The sequence below is a fragment of the Leptonychotes weddellii genome, chromosome 8 (genome assembly GCF_054177405.1).
Source record: "Leptonychotes weddellii isolate Sample4059 chromosome 8, ASM5417740v2, whole genome shotgun sequence".
In the NCBI taxonomy this organism is placed as follows: Eukaryota; Metazoa; Chordata; class Mammalia; order Carnivora; family Phocidae; genus Leptonychotes; species Leptonychotes weddellii.
The window spans coordinates 112,984,103-113,006,592 of NC_138376.1; the positions used below are offsets into that span (position 1 = coordinate 112,984,103).

The window sequence follows — 22,490 nt, forward strand, 5'->3', positions numbered from 1 at the left end:
CCCTCTTTGATGTGGCCTCTTCTCTGTATTTAGCTGTGGAGAGTCTGTTCTGCTTGTCCTCAGGTCATTTTCTGGGTTATTTACACTAAAGTGGTTGTTTTCTAGGTGTATCCTAGGTGTATCCTAGGATCTTTCTACTCTGCCATCTTCTGGAAGTTTATTTTTTAAAGAGAATTTAAATTTGTTACTGCCATTTTTCCTGGAGTAAGATCTTTGATCCCATTCCTTTCAACCATTTTATATCACTGTTTTTGAAATTTCTAATAGCGTAGAGCTAGGTTTTTAAATCTAGTGTTACAATAGTCTTTTAAAAGGAAAGTTAGCCCATTTGTGGATTTAATATTAATTTAGTGCTTGTGTGTGTGTGTATGTGTGTGTGCATGTGCATCTGTGTTTATGAGTTTATCTTAGTGGATTAATTTTTTTATGAGGATTTAGAGTTCCTTATATTTTGAAAGTATCTTTAAATATTGACTTTCAATGACATTTCACTTGGATTCTAAAGGGCTTTAATAATCTTAGGCCAATTTTTATGATAATTTCTGTGCTTATGGCTCTTGTTCCATTCAGGTTGTATAAATTCAGACATCACACATATGCATTGTGACCTTTTCTCTATGTTTTGTGAACCCTTGTCCCTGGATTGACTTCAAGCCTCCTCAGTCTGGTGGGCAACACTTCTCAGTTCCAGTTCCATTCTATTGGATTTTGCAACCTGTCAAGTCTCCCAGCTTTATACTAGGGTGTTAGGGTCAATCCCTCTGACCTCCATAGTTCATAAAACCATCTTTCACACCACCAGATGGCTGTAAGAACCCATTTCCAATTCTTTAGGATTTTCTCTACAGAAGCCAAGCTCTTATGGGCTGTTGTTGCATTACCTCATGCTTATTTTTTGGCTTTGATTCTGCTTGCCATTTCTAGCACCTGAGAATTGCTTTTTGTTCTTGATCATATTTTACTTTATATTTCAGGTAATTGTAGTAAGAGGAATATCTTTATGAACTTAGTTGACCATGCTGTGAGAATTTTTAGCAATTTTTTTAAAAAAAATCTACTTTCAATGAAAAAAGTCAGGAACGGTTTGAACAATTAGCATTAATTAACAAATCGTATATCTATTGATGTAAAGTTGCTAAGGATGTTTTTTTCCCCTTCAAATGGTAGGATCTAGAAATTAGAGATTAGGATAATTTGCATTGGGTCTGTTAAGAGAATTCGTGAATGAAGTTACTGAACCATTGGATTCACTTTTGAAAAGCCATGAATTGCTGTGCTTTGACCTTTTGTTCAAGTAAGAAAAATAAATCAGTTTAAAAAAAGAACTGCAAAAGATCTTGACAGCATGGTTGTCATCTTAGAATATAGGAAAGAAAGTAGCACCAGAAACAGCCCTCTACATGTGCACTGCTAACTTTCCCACCACTGTGGACCTCATATGCTTATTTCTTACTCCCTCTCTCTCTCTTCCTCTGTTCTTTTCTTCCTTCTTTTCTTCTGCAAATAGCTACTGGGGACACAAAGTTATATTATCTGTAGCACTGAAGAATTATTCTTGCTATGAGACCTTTCATCTGGGAGTTTTATTTTAGTCATCCAATGACTCTGCAACTCAAGAAACTGCCCAGCCACACACAATTGCTGAGAATAACTCAAGATCTTTGTAACTCATTCCTCCTTTACTTCATTTTATAAACCTCTTACTCATTATTGTTCATGCTACCTACCTTCTCTGCCTCCATGTATACTCATCTGCCCTTTTCTCATCTGATATTAAATTAAATGAGGCTGGAGTATCTACTGTCCTCCATAAAGGAACACTTCTTTTTTTCTCTTTCACAGAAACATGCATAGCTCTTGATTCCAGTCCCCTGTCTCTAAGCAGAGGCCTCTCAACCCGACACTGCTTTAGAACCAGAGGCCACTAAAAAAGAAATGGTAATGGAAATTTTAGTGATGAGGTGGAACCTGTTGGATAGCTCAGTTTTAATTCCAGTGCTTATGGCTTAGTCAAAAGCTAAAGCCTCAAATTCAAACTTTGCAGAATTTAAGCTCCAAATGGGTCCACTGAGACCTAGTCCTAGTGGGATCCTACAGGCAATAGCTTGCTATAACACAATGTGATTTTGAGCCATACTGAGTTCCCTTAGGGCATGATTTTACAATTTTTCCGAAGGGAACTTGGGATATTTTTGTAATTTGAACATGGAGGTATTTCTGGACTCATAACTACATAGAAAACAGGGTATGCTAACTGAGGTGCAGGTAAGAGTTATGACTTGCTTTGAGCTCCAGTGGTCTCACAGAGTTCGGAAGCTTTGTTCTCAGGATCACTCATCAGTCTGGGTAACCAAAATGAGACTACCTTCTCATTGTCCAACAGGGACTTTTAAAAACCTGAAAACAGAAAATTTACAATATCTTAAGAGAATAGCAAATATATGGTGTACAGGATATAGTACATCCTATTCTGATCAATGTAAAGATTTTGAGTCTACATTTCTGTGTGCAAGTGAGCAATGTACAGCCATAGCTACTTATTCGTACCTCAAGGCCTTTGCACTAGCTGCCTAAAGTCCCTCTGAATGCTACATGGATCATGCCTTCACACAGCTCAGAGCTCCACTTAAGTGTTATCTTTTCAGAGGTGCTTCCCTGACCACCCAATGTAAAATATACCCCTCTTCATTTATTTCACATGACTCTTTAAAAACCCTCTACTTAAACTATATCAAAACATGATAACTTTTTGTCATTATTTGTCACTTTAATATTTCTTTTCCTCCTCACTCTACATATGAATTTATATGTAAGATTTATTAGATGCCAGACATTATGAATTTTACCTTGTTGGACACTGGAAATTTTATATTTCTTAAAAATATTCTTGAGCTACTTATGGTAAGAGGTGACGTTACTTAGAAATAATTTGGTCTTTTTGCATCTTGCTTTTAAGCTTTGTTAGCCAAGACCAGAGTAGCATTTAGTCCATGGCTAGTTTTTCCCAAATACTGAGGCAAGATCCTTCTTAGTACTTTAGCCATCTTCCTGTGAAACATGACTTTTCTGTTCTGGCTATTGGGAGCATTTTTTATTTCCAACTGTATGTGACCTCCAGGCACTATGCCCTCAAATTTTCTTAGTTGGTTGCTTCCTCAGCCTTAAGTAAATTCATCACATGCCTGAGCTGTCTATATTCAACTGAATACTTTTGGGAGAATTACTATAGACTATTCTGTCTTTGCAGCTCTTCCCTCTCCAGTGCTTTGCCCTGTGGACTCTGACCACCTTGGTTTTTCCTGACTCACAACTCTGTCCACTCAACTCAGTGAATCCACTGGACTATACCTGAGTCTATCCCTTCCTATACCCCTCTCCCCTGCTTGCTTCTGAGCCATGATTTGGAAACCTCCAAGCAGTGCACTCAAAATATTGTAAGGCTCATCTTATTTGTTGCTCACCTTGCAGAGATCACCGTCTTTCATTGCCTGATGTAAAATGTCTGAAGAGCCATTGTTTCATATATTTTGTCCAGTGTCTTAGTTGTTTCACACAGAAGAGTAAATTTGGTACTTATTACTCTGTTTAGGCTAGAAATAGAAGTCCAACCTATGAATTTAAATGAGAGCAGGGTTATTTTCGGTCTTATTCATTAATGTATTTTCAGGTCCTAACAGTGCTTGGCACTAAGTAGGATATCAGTAAATATTTATTAAATGAAAGAATGCAAAAGATTTGAATCAGCTAATGTTGGAGGATCTAGATTAGTTCTTCAATGAGTCAAAAGTTACTCTAAATGAATTATATGAATGTAAAATAAAAAATATATGATACTTTTGTATTCATTTTCCTGTATTATTAGAATGATGTACTAAGTCCCAGATACAATTCAATTCATCATTAAGAACAACTCAAAGCTGAGGGACCTAAAGCATACACAAGTGTGCATATCTAATTCTAATGTAAAAGCTATAATTATTGTTCCCAAATTCAAATAACTGCAGGCATAAACTATAAATCTTCTTTTTAAAATTAATAGTATTTATTAGGCTGGTACCGTTTTGGTCAGTTTCTGTGTGTTTTATATTTTTTGATGCTCCTTAGCATGTAATTATCTGCTCTTGAGAAAAAAATAAAGTAATCCAAATGTATAAATTATATAACCATAGCTTTCATAAATTGTTTAAAAAATAATATCTTTTAATTTCTATTATATCTATTTTAAAACTAAACAATAATCATTTAAATCACCTTTAGCTAATCTAACAGGTAGGTCAGAGTTTACAACTAATCCTGAATTTCAGAGAAAATGTCACAGCATGTTTTAGTTAGTGGTATGCTGTAAATGTTTAACAACTGGCTCTCTTAAAAAATGAAACAAAGGGGGCACCTGGGTGGCTCAGTTGTTAAGCGTCTGCCTTTGGCACAGGTCATGATCCCAGAGTCCTGGGATCGAGCCCCACATCGGGCTCCCTGCTCAGCAGGAAGCCTGCTTCTCCCTCTCCCACTCCTCCTGCTTGTGTTCCCTCTCTCCAGGCTCCCTGCTCAGCGGGAAGCCTGCTTCTCCCTCTCCCACTCCCCCTGCTTGTGTTCCCTCTCTCGCTGTGTCTCTCTCTGTCAAATGACTAAATAAAATCTTAAAAAAAAAAAAAAAGAAACAAAGCAGAACAATAAAGCCTTGATTTCTAGTGTTGCTCATTTTTATGGATTGAATTGTGTCTTCTAAAAAAATATGTTAAATTCCTAATCCCCAATACCTCAAAATGTGGCCTTATTTGGAAATAGAATTGTTCCAAGTGTAATTAGTTAAGATGAAATTATAGTGGAGTAAGGCAGACCTTCAATCCAATATGACTGCTGTCCTTATAAGTGTAGAAGAGACACAGAGGCATAGACACACAGGGGAACACCATGTGACCACAGAGGCAGAGATTGGGGTAATGCAGCTGTAGGCTAAGGAGTGCCATGGATGGATGGTTACCATCAGAAGCTCAGAAGATTCACAGAAGGATCCACACGAGTCTCAGAGGGAGCATGGTCCTGCTGGCACCTCAATTTCAGACTTCTAACCTCTAGAACTATGAGAAAATAAATTTCAGTTGTGACTCTTCCTGTTTGTGGTACTTCGTTAGAAAATCTGATATACCCATGAAGTAAGTACGCTCACTATCGCCAGTTTCAACTTTCTGACATGAAGTTACTTGATACAGAGCTGAGAACAGATGCTAACAATGGATTCTTGCCAGCTGGTTTAAGCCATGTCCAGCTTATCACTGTTATAGTTATTTTCTATGAATTCTTGAATTCAAATTGGTTCATAGATTTTTATCCATTAATTCAATTCATTTAACAAATATATAATAAGCACCTAGTATGAGCCAACAACTGTTATAAATGCTGGGGTTACATAAGTGGACACAAAGGGTAAAAACCTCTCTGCCTATGTGGAGCTTCCATTTTACTAGAGGGATAAAGAAAATATGTTTATATGGTATGTCAGGTAGTGATAAGTTTAAATGAGAAAAAAGGAATAGAGAGAAGGGACAGAATTTTAAATAGAGAAAGATCTCTCTGAAAATGTGATATTTGAGCAGACATGAGGGAAATGAAAGAGTGAGCCATGAAAATACCCAAGTGAAGAGAATCCCAGAATTTTAGGCAAAGAGAATAGCCAGTGCAAAGATCCTAAGGCCAGGGCATCCTTATTCACTGAGGAACAGTAGGGGAGTCAGTGTGGCTGGAGAAGGGCAAAGGTTAGAATAGCAGAGATGAGAGAGGAAATCAGGCTCAGAGTGTATAGGGTCTTTTGAGGTACTCACTGAAAGGCTTTGGGTGAGAAGGAAAGACATTGGTGGATTTTAAGCAAAGAAATGCCAGGATCTGATTTATGCTTTAATCAGAATCACTCTGGCCCTTTGTTGCATTCTTTTTTTAATGGGTCTCTTGCTTCTCTTCAGTTGGTTCTTAACAATTATGTAGGAAACTGCAGCCTCTCACTCGGTTGGCATAGGGACATGAGAAATAAAGATTCAGTAGCAATAAAACAACCAGGGACTTAAAACAGAGAGCAAAGATTGGTAATTTAGATCTGTAAAATTTTGCACTAAGGAATGAAACCATCACAGCCTCTCAACAAAATGAAAAGTCTCTACTTGGTGGTCATGGTTTCATTTACCATGAGCATCAAGATGGAGTTTTGAGGTGTCCCTTTTTGAACTGTTTAATTAGCATAGTCTTTACCTTAACAACTTCTAACAAATTTACCTTAACATCTTCTAGAACAGGTGCTTCTTGAAGTCTCTATCTTCTTTTTCTTCTTCTTCTCTCTCTCTCTTTTTTTTTAAATTCCAATCTAGTTAGGAATTGTACTTTGGTAAAATACAATAAAGAAAAATTACTAGGAAGTCAGATACAGCATGAAGACATGCAGAATACAAGCCCAAAGTTGTATTATAGATTTAACAGACATAAAATCTCATTTCAGTAAATATAATAAAAAGAAAACAAAGGAGGAAAGAATTACCAAAACAGTGCTCATTATCCATTGAAAGTGTGTGCCCAGGTGATTAATAGAGAAAATTACTATTATACTCATAACTTTTAGATGTTCTATAATTGTAAATAAAAAGTTTTAAGTGGGTTGCCTGGGTAGCTCAGTTGGTTAAGTGTCCAACTCTTGATCTCAGCTCAGATCTTGATCTCAGGGTCATGAATTCAATCCCCATGTTGGACTCCACACTGGGTGTAGAGCCTACTTAAAAAAAAAAAAGTTATAAGTGAAGTAGAAGTTTCCCATGTTAAATGCCTATATGTACACTTTAAACAAACACCATGCATATCAATATTTAAAATCTTAATATGTTAAATGAGTTTATTAAATTATCTAATCTGGTTTTGGGTTAACAATTATACTTGCATGGTACATGCATATGTACCCCTCTTCTTTATTTAATTTTCATAACTTTCCTAGTAGAATAATCAGCCTCACGGAGGTCAGCTGATGGAAATGGAAGAAAGAGTTTATAGCAATTTCAGTGAGTTTGGGGTATTCATTTAAAATTTTTTATCCCAAGTGAAGTGAGTGATGCTCTATTTTCAAAAGTCATCTTTAATCTTTAATCACTAGCTAATTTCAGTAATTTATCCCGTAACTTTTTAGTTCAATTTGAATTATCTGTTGATGAAATAAAAGAATTCTGGATGCACTTCCAATTTCTTATATAAGGATTTTTTAAATGAATAACAAATTTAATAAAATTCCATCTGCTATGGACTGAATTATGTCCCCTCAAAATTCATATGTTAAAGCCTTAACCTCCAATGTGACTCTTTTGGAAGATAGGGCCTTTAGAAAGATACTTAAGGTTAAATGTGGTCATGAGGATAGGACCATAATCCAATACAGTTAGTGTCCTTATAAGAAAACAAAAACAAAAACACACCAGAGTGCTTGTTTTCTCTCTTTCTCACACTGTGTATATGTATACACTGAGGAAAGGCCATGTGAGGACATAGTCTACAAGCCAGGAAGAGAACTCTCACTAGAAACTGAATCAATTGGAACCTTAGTTTTGGACCTCTGTTCTCCAAAATGATGAGAAAATAAATTTATGCTGTTTAAGCCACCAGTCTGTAGTCTTCTGTTATGGCAGCCCAAGGAGACAAAGGCAATCCAATTCATGAAGTATTTGCTGACATCACTCTGCAGATGATAATATTGAGATCATTTTCTACTCGACAATTTTTTTAAATTAAAATTGTGGTACAGCAATCTATAAAACAACAACAACAACATGTTCTTCAAAGTTTCTGACTTTTAATTTTGCCCTTTGACCTCAGCTCCTATTTGTAAAAAAGAAAAAAAAGAATTCTTTCTTTTCAGTAAATACAGAGATCATTAAATATATCAGATATCAGTCAATAGGGCAAGTTAGTCTTTCCTATTGATATGTTTAAATATTGAGACCAAACTGATTTCTTATCCTGAAGAAACACCAACTGTGTTCTATAGTTCACTCTTGATATAACTTTGCCCATTAATACCAATAATAGCTGTTTATGGTCAGGTTCCATATTATCACAACAGGCTGTATGGGGAAAAAAGACAATAAAACAGAAGCCCTAATTTGTAGCATTTACTGATTTCCTTGAAGTATACCATCATGAATAATTTCAACCTACCAATGTTAAGTCACAGAACACAGCATTTGGAAAAAATGCTAACGATCCGTTCTGATGGGCCAGTGTAAACCACCTTCGGTGCATTTTCTTACCTAACTCGAAATTTGTACTGCCACTAAAGGTTGTTTACTTCAGCTGATTTTTTTTTTAAATCAAGATATTTTCAATGAAGAAAGCATTGCATTGAGTTACATTCTCTCATAAGCTATGTGGATAGCTACTCCAGAATGTTTCCCTGTTGGCAGTTGCAGCATCAGAACACACCCCTATACAAAACATAAACTGCCAACCACATTTTTTGACAAAGTAATTCTTCATAATTTTATCATATCTAGAACTAGTTGTGCTTCTCAGCATTGAAACTAAAAGAGAATTTAAATAAGAGCAGAGCTTTCTTCCTTTAAATCTTCATTTTCAAATTGCACACATACTAAAAGAACTGCCACATAAGAGTTTATCTGCACATTTGTCAAGTTACAGTTGAAGAATGCTTTGCTAGCCTCATTTATTCAATGAGTTGGTTTTCCATATCATTAGGCAGTTTCAGAAATCACTGAGCTATGATGCATCAGAAAGTAAAACGAGCTACTTTCTTTACCAGAATCAGCAAACATTTCTAAGCAAATATCTTTGATGCAGTCATTCAATAATGTCTTGGCAACTGTATGTGTATTTTAGTCTTAGCAAGCCTAAATGCCACTTCATAAGAACCCATGAAATACTAATGTTTTATGTAGAATATTGAACGTAGACTTCTTTTGGCTTTTTAATACTGTTTGTTTCAAATAATTATTTGGCTTTAAATTTAATTTTTTAATGTTTTGTGTATAAATGATTAGTAAATTTTGATGATTTCATAAATTCATTGGGTAAAACAACTCCATAAATAATACACTATGGTTTTAGCACTTCACCATCAATTAGGGATAAAAAACAAATTCAATATATAAGCTGACATATTTCAGGTAAGTTTCATCAGAACTCTTTTGCCCTTGTTTCTGTGGAATCATTTCCACTATCCACATTCAAATACTACTGTTGCCACATTCAGCAGATTGTATACGTTTTCTTATTAAAAAAATATATATATATATATATAAAATAAATAAGTAAATAAATAAATAAAAATTCAGTGAAGCTTGTATGGCCATATAATTGGAGTTAAAGTAAATAATATGAATTTTATTTCCCTAATTTAGAAATTAATCTTATAGGATTGATTATAAAATAGGCTTGATTAAAATTTAAAGTGATTGTAAAAACATGTATAAAAATAAATAAGAATATATTCTTGGATATTTATATACTTTTGGGTCACAGATGCAAAGCAACCTTGAAATGTCACACACTGTAACATGGTTCTACTGCATATGGCATGCATACAACTTGAGCTACAGGCAGTTCACCATATAAATTGTAAAATGATGTGTTTATACCCTGTGCAAGACATGAGTCCACCTATCATGTTCTTAGATCTTGCAACTGCTTTAGATTTTCCTAAATGCTTAGTCTCAGTCTCTTACTTCCTCTTGACTGGTAACAGTTTATGAATTGATACCAATCTTTGGACCACATGGTGAGTAGTGCTTTTGTAGAGAAATCTTTCCCATATGTACATATAGCTCAGACATTGGTTGGATCATGAGGAGATTGATGATTAAGAACTGTTAACATCTATTAAGATTTCATCATGTGTTAGATTGTGCTAAGTATTTCACATGGATCATATGATTTAATTCTCACACAATTCTAAGAGGTTGATATCATTTCCCCTCTCATTTTATAGGTGGAGAAACAGAGGCTTGGAAAGTTTAAATAACCAATTCCTATTTCACATTGTCTCTCAGGATTAGTTGAATGAGAGATAAAATGGGGTGCTATCTTGGTAGTGGAATTTGAAGGAAGAGAAAAGACCTACTTGTCCACGGAAATTCCCCTCATCAGCCCACCTTGTTTCACACTGGCTTAAAATTGTCATTGATACATGAAAAATTGGTTTGTAGAAGTTTTAGGAAATGGCTTCCACATTTGCAAGGTTGTGTGCCATATTTATCATCTTTGCTTTACATTTCTGCGAGGAGAGGAGGATAGTCTCTCCAGGTGGCAGATGATTCAGGCTCAGGATGCCAGGACTGAACTGGGGGTAGGGGTGAGGAAAAGATGAAAAATAAAGAATTACTGATCTGACCTTGATCTCCTTTACATGAAGTTTCCACTTCTTGAGAATTCCCTTCATTCTTGCTGTTTTGCCCTTTGACGCCGTCCCGTTCCCTCCTCTCCTGGGTCACTTTTCTGCTCAAATACCATAGTACTAGAAGTAAGGCTTCTGTTTGAGTTCTAATTCTAGCAGTACAGGACAACCAAAGGTGATTTAAAATTCATCCTCTCTTCTGTTTTTCAGTGAGCTGAGGGACCTCTAAGTGGCCTGTGCTATATAACTAAATAAAAAATACCTACATTTCGTGTCAGTTCTATATTTGTGGTCGGTTTGCAGCAACTAATTTTAAAATTAAATATAGACTAATTGTGACCACTACCCCAATTCCTGGTTCATCAACGCCTCCACACCATCAACACCTGCCTTCATATTACAATGTGATTAGCCTGTGTGTGTGCATGTGTGTGTGTGTGTTTCCATAGCTTTTGTCTGAGAATTCTACAGCCAAAGAACCTCCACTCTTAAGTACTTTCTAGAATGACCTTTCTAAAACAAACCTAAATCATGTCATATCCCTGTTTAAAATCTGAATAGTTTCTCACCACCATAAAAATGAAATCCCAAATCCTTAACAAGGACGTTCAGGTTCTTTTAGATCTCACTGGCTTGACCTCATTCCTTTACTGGCACACTCTAAGCAAACTGAACACCTTGCTGTTTGATAACTTTGTACTTTCTTGAGCTGGTCCTTTCTTCCATCTCCCTTGTTACTGTGTAGCTTCAATGCATCCTTTAAGTCTCATCTTAGATGTTACTTCTCCTCGGGCAAAACCTCCCTTGACAGGACCCTGCCCCTTTTCTGTGCTTCTGTGTAGCCCACCTTCCTTTCCTATCAGCTGCCACAACTCCCTGTGGCTGTTATGTATTAAGCGGCTAGTCCTCCCCACCACTGTGATTGCCTTGAGAGCAGGGGCCTTGCCTGTACCGCTTAGCAATGTATCTGTAGCGGTAAGCAAAATGCCAACTCATACAGGATTCTTATGAGGAAAGCCAGTCTGAATTCTTATTGAAAAAGCTGCCATTACGGCCCACAAAATGTCCCATAATTGACATCACTTGATTTAAATTGCATCATGTGACATTTCTTCAGCCTTTAGCAGTATGGTTAGCATTGTATTAATAGAATTTTGTGCTTGTTTACATATGTTTTTGAAAATACTTTTATTATCCTTTTCTCATTTTCTTGCTTATATGGTAATCTCTGGAATATTTTAAAAGAATGATAGCTTTATTTTCAGGTACACACAGTTACTTGTACTCAACACAAATCAAATTGCTTTGCTCCCTAGATTGTAATTATTTTAACTGAATATAAATATGTTTTTCTAAAATGTCTTTAAACAATTTTTAAATGAATACTATTGTATTTCTTTTTTTAATGTCAATTTGCTTATTAAATTATTTTAATTTATATAATGCAAAAGTGACACTCATGCAGCCCCTGTCCAGTTATAATTGGTGGAATTAGAAATAATATTTTCCTATTGTTTCCATCAGAATTTATTCAGTGGAAGAAATCTTCTAATTATTCAGGTTGGGATTGTGGAATTTCACAGGGACTAGAACAATGATTTTTGGAACAAGGACAGCCTTGTGAAAGAACTGTTGTATAAAATTGTTGAGGGGAACAAGGAACAAGGATTCTTGTTTTGTGAGGAATACTTAAAGACATGTAGCTATCTGTTAAATGTTCACCTTGTTTATCCACATTCTGCAGCTTTATTTCTAGACCCCAGAGAGGAAAAGGAACTCATCATTGGGGAACAGATGGGCAGCAGAAGCTGCTGGAGGCTGTGAATATGCCTCATAGAGTTCAGCACCCAGCGCAGCAGGATTCACTGCAGAAGCCTGGGGTGAGCAGGTGCTTGCAGGTCATCTCTGGTCGCATAGTTCAACACTACTACCACCACTATCAACAACAGTAACAAAAGTAAACATCCAAACCAGGTATCAGGAGAGCTGCTGCCTCCCTGTTTTCAAGTATGCTTCACAGAGAATTCACCAAAACACTATCCTTGTAAAAAGTCCCAACACAACTGAACACAAAAATCCTTTAAAATTCTCTGTAAATACATTTGGCAAGTGGTCTGTAAACAAAATGATTTAAATATATAAAAACCAAGAATTGCTTTATGGATGTTTTTCAGCAACTTTTTGTTAGCATTCCCTAACACCTTACCTGTGATAGATTTAAGATCTCATATAAAAATCTAGTGATTAACCCTTCAAAAGTATTCACCAACCAATCCTAGCTGAATATTTTTTTCTGTCACATCCTGGTCCTCCTTGATTTCATGACTTCTTGGGTTTAACACCAACTCTAATTTCTAGAATGAGGTCATCAATAGTTAGGAGGAAGGACTTTAACCAATGGCAAAGGGGATCTAAGGCTCTGCCCCACTAAGCCATCTGACTTCAAATTTTCTATATTCAGGTTTACTCCCATGATGTGCTCCTCTGTGTTGGAGGGCAAAAGGGCAGGAGGTCACACTTTCTCTGCTTCCACCACTGACACATGATACTTGCTTTTATAAACTGGGAATGATTAAAAAAAAAGAAATGCAAATAAACAGTATTGAGGGCTCATTTCATACACTTAAAAAATTGTGGGTTTCTTTTTCAGACTATACATTCACACACAGAGAAGTCTCACATAATATTAAATCTTGGGGAGAAACACACTTCAAGCTTAAATTTTATGTCAAAAATGAATTTTTTTCCTTCAAATTATAAGTCATTTTGATTTTAAATATATACTCATAAACAGAATTTTTTGAAAGCCTAACTGGTTTTGTTTTTACCCTTAACCCTATAGTTCAGGTTTTCAAATTGCTATAAATATAGTTATGATATAATGTGAATAAATCTAAATAACCTAGTTCAAGCCTTTCTAAGTAGACTGAGCATATAGAAAGATAAAAGAGTCTGTCTTCTTTTTTAGAATCAATTTGACAGGCCGTCATATCCAATTTGATGGTGAGTAGAACAGGACTTGTTAGAAAGACTCAGGTCATTCCCCACCAGGGGGCAGAGTGCAGTGGCCTTATTATGTAATAGGCTTACAACACTTTGAAGACTTCTGCAGTCCTTAGGCTAATGGTAACTAAGCTGGAATTTATGCCCACACTTCTGTCTCCTGCTATACTTCTTTCTATGCTACAGCTATACTGACTCTCCAAATTCTTTGAATGGCCCATGCTCTTTCCTGTATATTAGATAATCTACCAGGAACCTTCTATACCAGTCCCTCCTCATCTCTTCATCTGACTAATGCCCACACATCCTTTAGGTCTCAACTCAGACATAGCTTTCTCAGGATAGTCATCCCTAATTACTTTCTCTCTACCCACATTTATATACATACATACACACCTGACTAAGTTAAACCCCTAAGCCCCTCCTCCTTGCAGTACTGGTCACTTTTCCTTCTTTACCTTTACAGTGTTTGTAATTCTTGTTTGGTGTCTGTTCTTCCCACAAGTCTGTAACACTAGGGGAAGAGGATAGTGTGTCTCATTCTTAACTGAATCTTGAGCATAGCAGAGTATCTAGGTAAATGCAAAAGGAAGGAAGGACAGAAGGAAGGAAAGAAGAAAATGATGGGGGGATGTGGGGGGAAGGAAAGGTCTGTGCAAGATTGTAAAATCTCTATCCCAATGGATTTAGAAGAAGCATATAATCATTATCTGATCTGGCTGGTTAGACCACACTATACCTCAAGGTCCCTTCAGTTCTGGATCATGTTAAGTCAGCTATACCTTCTACAACTTTTGGTCTGTGAAAATACAGCTCCTGTATCGTTCACTGGGAAGATTCTGGAACAGAACTGCACCAATTAACTCAGCTAAATGGAGGACACATTTATTCCAATTGATCTCAGTTTAACAAGGGGTGAACTATGGTCAGCCATATATATTTGGCCCAGGTCCCTGCTCTGTGAGAAGCAAGTGATAAAACACTCTCTCTGGCAGAGACTGAACAGTTGTGTTCCAGAAACTGCAGGGTATGACTCTATGGGTATAAATAAATCCACCTCTTGACCAAGACAATCTTTAACCCTCTCCTCAGTTTGACTCAACTTTAGATGAGTTTCTTCCTGACCATGGGCCCCTTGACTTCCCTTTCCTTAGAGCATTTAATTTTAAAAATGCTGTCATAAATTCTTTCTCTGTCCCTCGGAGGTATACATTTTTCTCCTAGCCTCTTGCCAGTTTTTACAGCAGAGAAATTTCTTTCTTAAGGACCTGGAAGCCATCCCTTTGAAATGTAATCATCAAGAATGATAGCAAACCCCTGTCTCCCAGTTTCTGTGGGAAGGTGGGAGCTTAACTTAGATAAATGACAATTATCAAACACAGATGAGTAATCACATTGACCAAGTTCCCCTCAATGTCCCCTAGCACTTGCTCACTAGCTCATCTCAGCACCTAAATCTCCCCCAACTTTTGTTTCAGCATAATGGAGTTCAGTGTCTCTGGCCTATTGGAATAGTCTTGAATAAAGTCTTTTTTACCTGTTTAACTCCACCTAGTGCAATTTTTTTTGGCACCTGCTGGGAAGGGATCAAAAGCACTCACATGAGGGGCGCCTGGGTGGCTCAGTTGGTTAAGCGGCTGCCTTCGGCTCAGGTCATGATCCTGGAGTCCCTGGATCGAGTCCCGCATCGGGCTCCCTGCTCAGTGAGGAGCCTACTTCTCCCTCTAACCCTCCCCCCGTTATGTACTCTCTCCCACTCTCTCAAATAAATAAATAAATCTTTAAAAAAAAAAAAAAGCACTCACATGAGGTTTGGCCCGGCTCATATGTACACTTAAATTAAATTGGAGCTACATCACTCATGACTGATATGAATGTTCTAGAAGGTGGCCAAATTTTTTTAAAAAATTGAATTCACTGAATAAAACATCAGTTAACTTCCTTTTAGTGAGCAGGAGGATTATTTTTATTTTGGGGAGTGGGATTGTTTTCTTATAATGCTGCTATTTTGAGATAACATTGAGGGGGAAGCATCTGATCACTTCTAGGCGATGCAAGTTTGAACAATGTCCAGGCACAAAATCTGTGGTTGTCATGCTTCTGAGCTAAATCAATTTTCGACCTCATAAATGCAGCTCATATAATGGTCTTGGCTGCAACCTTGAAACCTTGCTGAGCTCTTATTGTGAAGGCCCCGAGTGCCTGGGTTTTATTTTATTCTGATTTGGACAGCAGCTGATGGGTTTTGTGGCCTAAAGAGCACTGGGTTTGGGAGCCAGACTGCCTGGATCCATATTCTGGATCCACTGGGATTTCAGTTAGTTGCTGAACATCTGACTGAGTAAAAGTAAATAGTACAGAATCTGATGCCTAGTAAATGCTCAATAAATGTGAGTTCTTGTCATTGCTACTATCATCATCTTCATCATCACTTTCACTACTGTGAAAAACGAACAAACAGGACTTTATGATTTCAGAATTTACTACTCTTCCACAAAAAAAAAAAGTCATTGGTAGGTAGCAATTCTGGCATAAAATAGACTTTAAGCCTTGCTGAATTGCTTCATTCATGCATAATGCTGAGCCCTATTTGTGAGACCTTTGTCTTTCTTTCTCCCCACCCCAATCCCTGAATTTTTTTAGTGATGGATGGGCAGACAGAGATGAAGTCATTGAAGGTTATGAGGTGGAAGCCAACGGGGGAATCACAATAAAGCTGCAATCTCCAGAGGTCAGGTCATTTGATGATTATTTCCTGAAGCTGAGGCTGGACACTAATACAAGGAATCCCTGGTTCCCTGAGTTCTGGCAACATCGGTTCCAGTGCCGCCTACCAGGACACCTTCTGGAAAATCCCAACTTTAAAAGAATCTGCACAGGTAATTTGTGTTCACAAAATAACAACTCAGAGGTTACAACTCTAGCCCCTTTACAACTTGTTGAGTGAGAGTAGAAGGTGTCAAGGCTGGAGTGCCAAAGACTGAATTGCCATCTTAATTTATAAAATAGCTAGAATGAGGAGAGTGTGTGCATGACCCCAAGGATTCATGTTTCTATATTCTGGAAGAACTGCTTTGGTCTCTGGTGGAGCAAGTTGTAAGAAGAGATAATGCAGGTCAGGGAAAAGAAAACTGAGAATTCAGGTATCTAGTATTCAAGCCAGAGGGAAGAGATTTTATTGCGAGCATGCTTTGGAAATGTTAGCCATAGACATAAGTAGGCAGCACTGGTTTGATCCCTTTTTCTTCTTTATGACTCGCTTCAATATACAAGTCTGAAGAAGAAAAGATAATGTTATTTATCCAGGGCCACACCACTAACATGGGTGTATGTGGACATAGGTGGCAAGAAACTGCACTCATCTGTCAATAGGAGTGACATTTCCTGGTGGGTCAGATAATTCCCATGCACTGCTCACTGAAGGCATGCCAGGAAAGGACAACACATTGTTCCAAGTTTTTCAGGGCTTGGTGAACTCCACTGGATGTCCTTTTCTGCCCCCCAGGAACTACCATACTTCTTAACAGACGTCTTAACACAGTAAGTTTTATGAGTGTTATCATTACTGCGTAGAGACATTGCTCTCCGCTGTCCTTTTTCAGTATTGCTTAATGTGACAAAAATAGATCCCCTTTGGTCTACCACTGTGCCATTCAAAGTCAGTTGTCTATACTGGGTTGATAACACAGAATGATGGACAGGCATTAAAGATGGTGTCACCATTGACTGAGATGGGAAAGACTCCAAGAAAAGCAGAAAGGATCAGGAGCTAGATTTCAGATTGAGTTAATTTTGAGATGTCTGTTAGTAGTGCAGCTATATATGTCACTTGGTCATTGTGTTTTATTAATAAAATTTAGAATACTACTTATTAAACATACTTGGATGTCTTTTTGCAAGGATTTCCAAGAAAATATCTTGTGACCTAAGCTTTCAAAACAAAAGTTAGAATTCTGTAGCCATGTGTGTTTTGAAAACCATTTTGGGTCTTCAGTTGTCACAGTGCATCCAAATGTCAAGGTTTAAATCTGAACTTGGTTAACGTTCATAGTAGAAAATTTTTTAAAAATTACACATTCATGAGTTGTTCTTATATTATACTTGACTCTCAGAGCTATTATTAAGAGCTTCTTATGTGATTACAACCTTTAATAAATACGTTTATGTTTGTATTTCATTCTGCAGTCAAACTTAGCAAATATTTCCCTTTGTTCTTAGTTCTAAGGAAGACTGAAGCCTTATATAACTTTTCTGTTTGGAACTAATTCATGAACTTTATTGATCTCTTCTGCTGCAGGAATCCTAGAATTTTATCTTTAGCAGTGTTTACGTTATCTATGTGTATACATTCATGTAAATTTACCTTGCTCTTCAGTTTTAATGTCTGTGTTTCTATGAAATTGGCTTCAATGCTATTGAAGAACAACTAAACTTCCACTTCATGTATCATTCTTGTCTAGTTGAAATCCTTGAATAGCAAATAAATTGCATAGTCTTCTAATGAATATGCAGACACATTTATGAAAATTAATGTGAGGAAGTTGGATGAACTCTTCCATACTATCGATAGCTGCTCTTTCCATCACTTATTTTTACCTCTTCTAATTGGATCATTTTGGTGTTTTGGTAAGTTTTGATATTGCAGTTAGTTTCCATAGAAACCTTTATTGAGCTTAATCTCAGATGTCACTATTTAAATAAAGAGTTTACATGCACTAGATTGTCATTTTGAATATTAAGGGTCCTGAGCCCAGGCTGAATAATTTGGGAATCACTGTAGCTAATTAAAAAGTACTTCATGCAAAGTCTACATCACTGCTTAATTAGTTGGACATATCAAGGGATTGGGGATGTGTTGGAAAGGTACTAACTGAAACATCAAAGCCTAACTTTTTTTAAAAAAGATTTTATTTATTTATTTGGAGAGACAGAGAGTGAAAGTGGGGGGTGGGGGGTGGGGGGAGGACAGAGGGAGAGAGAGAGAAGCAGGCTCCCCACTGAGCAGGGCTCCTGGAATCATGACCTGAGCCAAAGGCAGACAGTTAACCTACTGAGCCACCCAGACTAAAAGCCTGATTTTTTAAAAAAATTAATCATTGTGAGGACAGTGGAAAGAATAGGTATAAACGAATCAAAGTCACTCTCTTCCAGTAAATGTCTTAGTTGTTTACAGCGTTTGTGTTATGTTTGCAATGGCATAGTGCTTTATCCTTCCTGATGAGAATTGTGAAAATGATTCCATGGAAACCGTGAACGCATTTGGAAGCTTAACCACTGGGTTCAACACTGGTTTGGTTAGGTATCTGCCAAATGACTTGGAGGACCTCACTTAATCTCTGAATCAATTTCCGCAACTGTAGCATGGTAACAGTTTCTACTTTACACAAGTGTGAGAATCAAATGAAATAATACAAGTGAGATACCTTGCAAATTGTAAATCCTTACATAAATGTAAAGTGTTATTATTAATGTCATGGCTTACCAGAAGGCAAATAAGGTATAGAATGGGTCCCCTTACTAAATATTACAGGTTTTGAAATTACAAATTTAGCATAACTACATTCCAAGATGTGGAAACTAGAAACACAAGCACACAATCCTTAATCAACCATACTTATACAGTGCCAATATAGATATTTAATTTTTTTCCTATTTAGGCATTTACAATTTTTTTCTGATTATCAAAGTAATACCTACTACTATGATTATTGTATATAACTTGGACATATAGAAAAGCATAAGAACGATGATGGGCATTAAGAATTTTTTGTTATGGGTGCCTGGGTGGCTCAGTTGGTTAAGCGACTGCCTTCGGCTCAGGTCATGATCCTGGAGTCCCTGGATCGAGTCCTGCATGGGGCTCCCTGCTCGGCGGGGAGCCTGCTTCTCCCTCTGACCCTCCCCCCTCTCATGCTCTCTCTCTCATTCTCTCCCTCAAATAAATAAATAAAATCTTTAAAAAAAAAAATTAAAAAAAAAAGAATTTTCTGTTATGTAACCACTGTTAATCACTATTAATTTTTTTATATATTGTTAGCAAATACACTGTTAAATTTTTGGTATATTTTTATCTGTATGTACTTTTAAATCATATAGTCATATTATTTTATATATTGCTTTTAAAATGAATACTGCCTTTTAAATTTATGAATTTATCATTAATTTCATTCATTCTTCATAGCTGTATAACATTCTGACAGATAAGCTCTAATTTATTTAACTGTCTCTTTCTTCCTACGCATTTAAGCTGTTTTTAGTTCTTTATAAATTAAAAAAAAAGCTGCAGAGATGTATTAAAAAATTCTTCTTCCTAACCATCCCCCCTGCCTTTTTTTTCTCATTTTGGATAATTTTCTTTTTTCTTTCTTTCTTTTTTTTTGGATAATTTTCTTAAGATATATTTCCAGAAGTTGAATTACTCAATCAAATTATATGAACATTTCTAATAAGACATCTCAAAAGGCAGCTCCTACCAGCAATGCTTGCAATTCTATGAATGTTTTTTCATTTTGTTTTGCATAGTTATAATCATAGTGTACATATAATTCTGTGTCTTATTTTCAGTTAGGATTATACTTTACCTTTTTGATGTTGCTGTATGACCTTTATAACCACCATTTTAATAGCTCCATAATATTCTACCCAATGAAAATACTATAATTACTTAGTCATTCTTATATTATTGGTTGCTTCCAATTTTTCTTCTTATAAAAATAACTGAATACGGTACAGAGTTTTCATGGTTGTTGGTACTCTTTTTGGATTGTTTCCTATAGATTTTTAAATATATAATTATTGGTCTAAGAACATAACAATATTTAAGCCCCTTAAAAATGTATTACCATTGTCTTGCAGTATGGCAATATTAGGATTTGCTGTGGTTAGCAGCATATTAACTGGATGAGTTCACTATGTCCTTACTGACCTTTTTCACAGTCCAGTGAATTTACAGCCATAATCTTACATTCTCCCCTTATTCTTTATACCAACTGGAAACAAGTGAGCACAATGCTTTTTAAAGCTAGTATATCCTTGTATTTGGTTATTATCCAAGACATAATGAAAGAATTTGGATGATATCTGTAATACCAACAGCTCAGGACTAGTAAGAAAATGACAGATAGTCTGATATGACAAAATTTCAAGACTTCCAAGCATGAGTACTCTTTTTCTTAATGAGATATAATTGATACATAACATTATCGTAGTTTCTAGTGTACAGCATAATATTTGGTATTTGTGTATATAGTAAAATCATCAATACAGCATCCTATACCATCCATCATCACTATATATGTATATATATCAGATTTTATTTATTTATTTATTTATTTATTTATTTATTTATTTATTTAGAGAGTGCATGCATGCAGGAGTGAGGGAGGGGAGGGGCAGAGAGGGAGGAAGAAGGAAAGAGAATATCAAGGAAACTCCACGGAGTGTGGAGCCTCATGTGGGGCTCCATTCCATGACCCCAAGATCATGACTGAGCCGAAACCAAGAGTCAGATGCTCAACTGACTGAGCCGCTCAGGTGCCCGTATCTTTTCTTTATCCATTTATCCATCAAAGGACACTTAGATTGCTCCTATGTCCAGGCTATTGTAAATAACTGCAGTGAACATAAGGGTGCATATATTTTTTCAAGTTAGTGTTTTTGTTTCCTCAGGATAAATACCCAGAAGTGGAATTATTGCATCATATGATAGTTGTATTATTAATTTTTTGAGAAACCTCCATACTGTTTTCCAGAGTGCAGTGCACCAATTTTCATTCCCAACCAACAGTGCACAAGGGTCCCCTTTCTGCCACATCCTCAGAAGCACTTGTTTTTCTTGATATCTCATTGTACTTTTGATTTGTATTTCCCTGAAGATTAGTGATATTGAACATCTTTTCATGTACCTGTTAGCCATCTGTATGTCTTCTTTGGAAAAATGTCTATTCAGATCCCCTGCCAATTTTTTCACCATTTTTTTTCTTTTGCTATTGAGTTGTATGAGTCCTTTATATATTTTGGATATTAACCTCTTATCAGATATAAAACTTGCTAATATTTTCTCCTATTCAGTATATTGACTTTTCATTTTGTTGATGGTTTCCTTTGCTCTGCAAGAGCTTTTTAGTTTGTAGTCCCACTTATTTATTTTTGCTTTTGATATCAAAATCCAAAAAGACATAGCCAAGATTTTCTTTTAGGAGTTTTATGGTTTTAGGTCTTATGTTCAAGTCTTTAATCCATTTTGAGTTATTTGTGTGTGTGTGTGTGTGTGTGTGTGTGTAAGATTTCATTGTTTTGTGTGTGGCTGTCCAGCTTTCCCAAAACCATTTATTGAAGGGACTATCCTTTCCGCAAACATGGGTACTCTTGCTCCAGCTTGGAGATTGCCATTCACAATTTTTAGATTGGTACTAATTTTTATAATATATTTGCCTCATTATTAGGTTTCATTTTGAATTAACATATCATATAAGGTAGCACAAGATTGGTCCAATATAATTCGATCCAGATTAAGATAGTCTATGAACTGAGACAGGTTCCTATTTACTATAGCCTTTTAGGTCCTAGGGTAATAACTTCTCTTTGTCTTTGGAAGTTTGACCCAAATGCCAATGAAGAATATCATTTACCTTTACACAAGAAATTGGTATATTAGCCAGAGTTTGTGGAAGGCTTTACAGTTCTTCACCCATCCCTATATCCATGCCCTTTGAAATATGACTTTGCAGCTCCTCCCATTATGAAGTAGAATTTTGCTCCCTACCATTTGAATGTCATTTGAATTTATAGCTTATTAGTTCTAAATCCGAGTTTTGAGGCTTGACTTACTATTATTCTTTTTTGGAACCCTTCTCAGCTGTATGTACAAACCTGAGTTAGTCTTCTAGAATATGAGAGAGAACTTGGAGCAGAAATAGGATGACCTCTTAGATGATAAACCAGTCTCCAGCCAATACACTAGCTGACTATTGACACACGAGCAAGCCTAGCTGACATGAGTCATGTCCAACCCAGAGCAGCAAAACTTCCTAGTTGACTCCCAGATTCATGACCTAAATAAATACTTGTTGTTTTAAGCCACTAAGCCTTTGGGTGGTTTGTTATGCACCATTAT

General features: G+C 36.4%; 1 protein-coding gene across 4 annotated transcripts in view; it reads left to right on the forward strand.

Annotated features, from left to right (window-relative positions):
• Positions 1–22,490, forward strand: part of GRM1 (glutamate metabotropic receptor 1) — a 377,107-nt gene that overhangs the window by 259,176 nt on the left and 95,441 nt on the right. For all 4 annotated transcript variants that reach the window (XM_081829111.1, XM_081829113.1, XM_081829114.1 and 1 more), the window contains one exon: positions 16,019–16,254. In XM_081829111.1, coding sequence (XP_081685237.1) covers positions 16,019–16,254 — 236 coding nt within the window. The remainder of the gene's footprint in view (positions 1–16,018; positions 16,255–22,490) is intronic.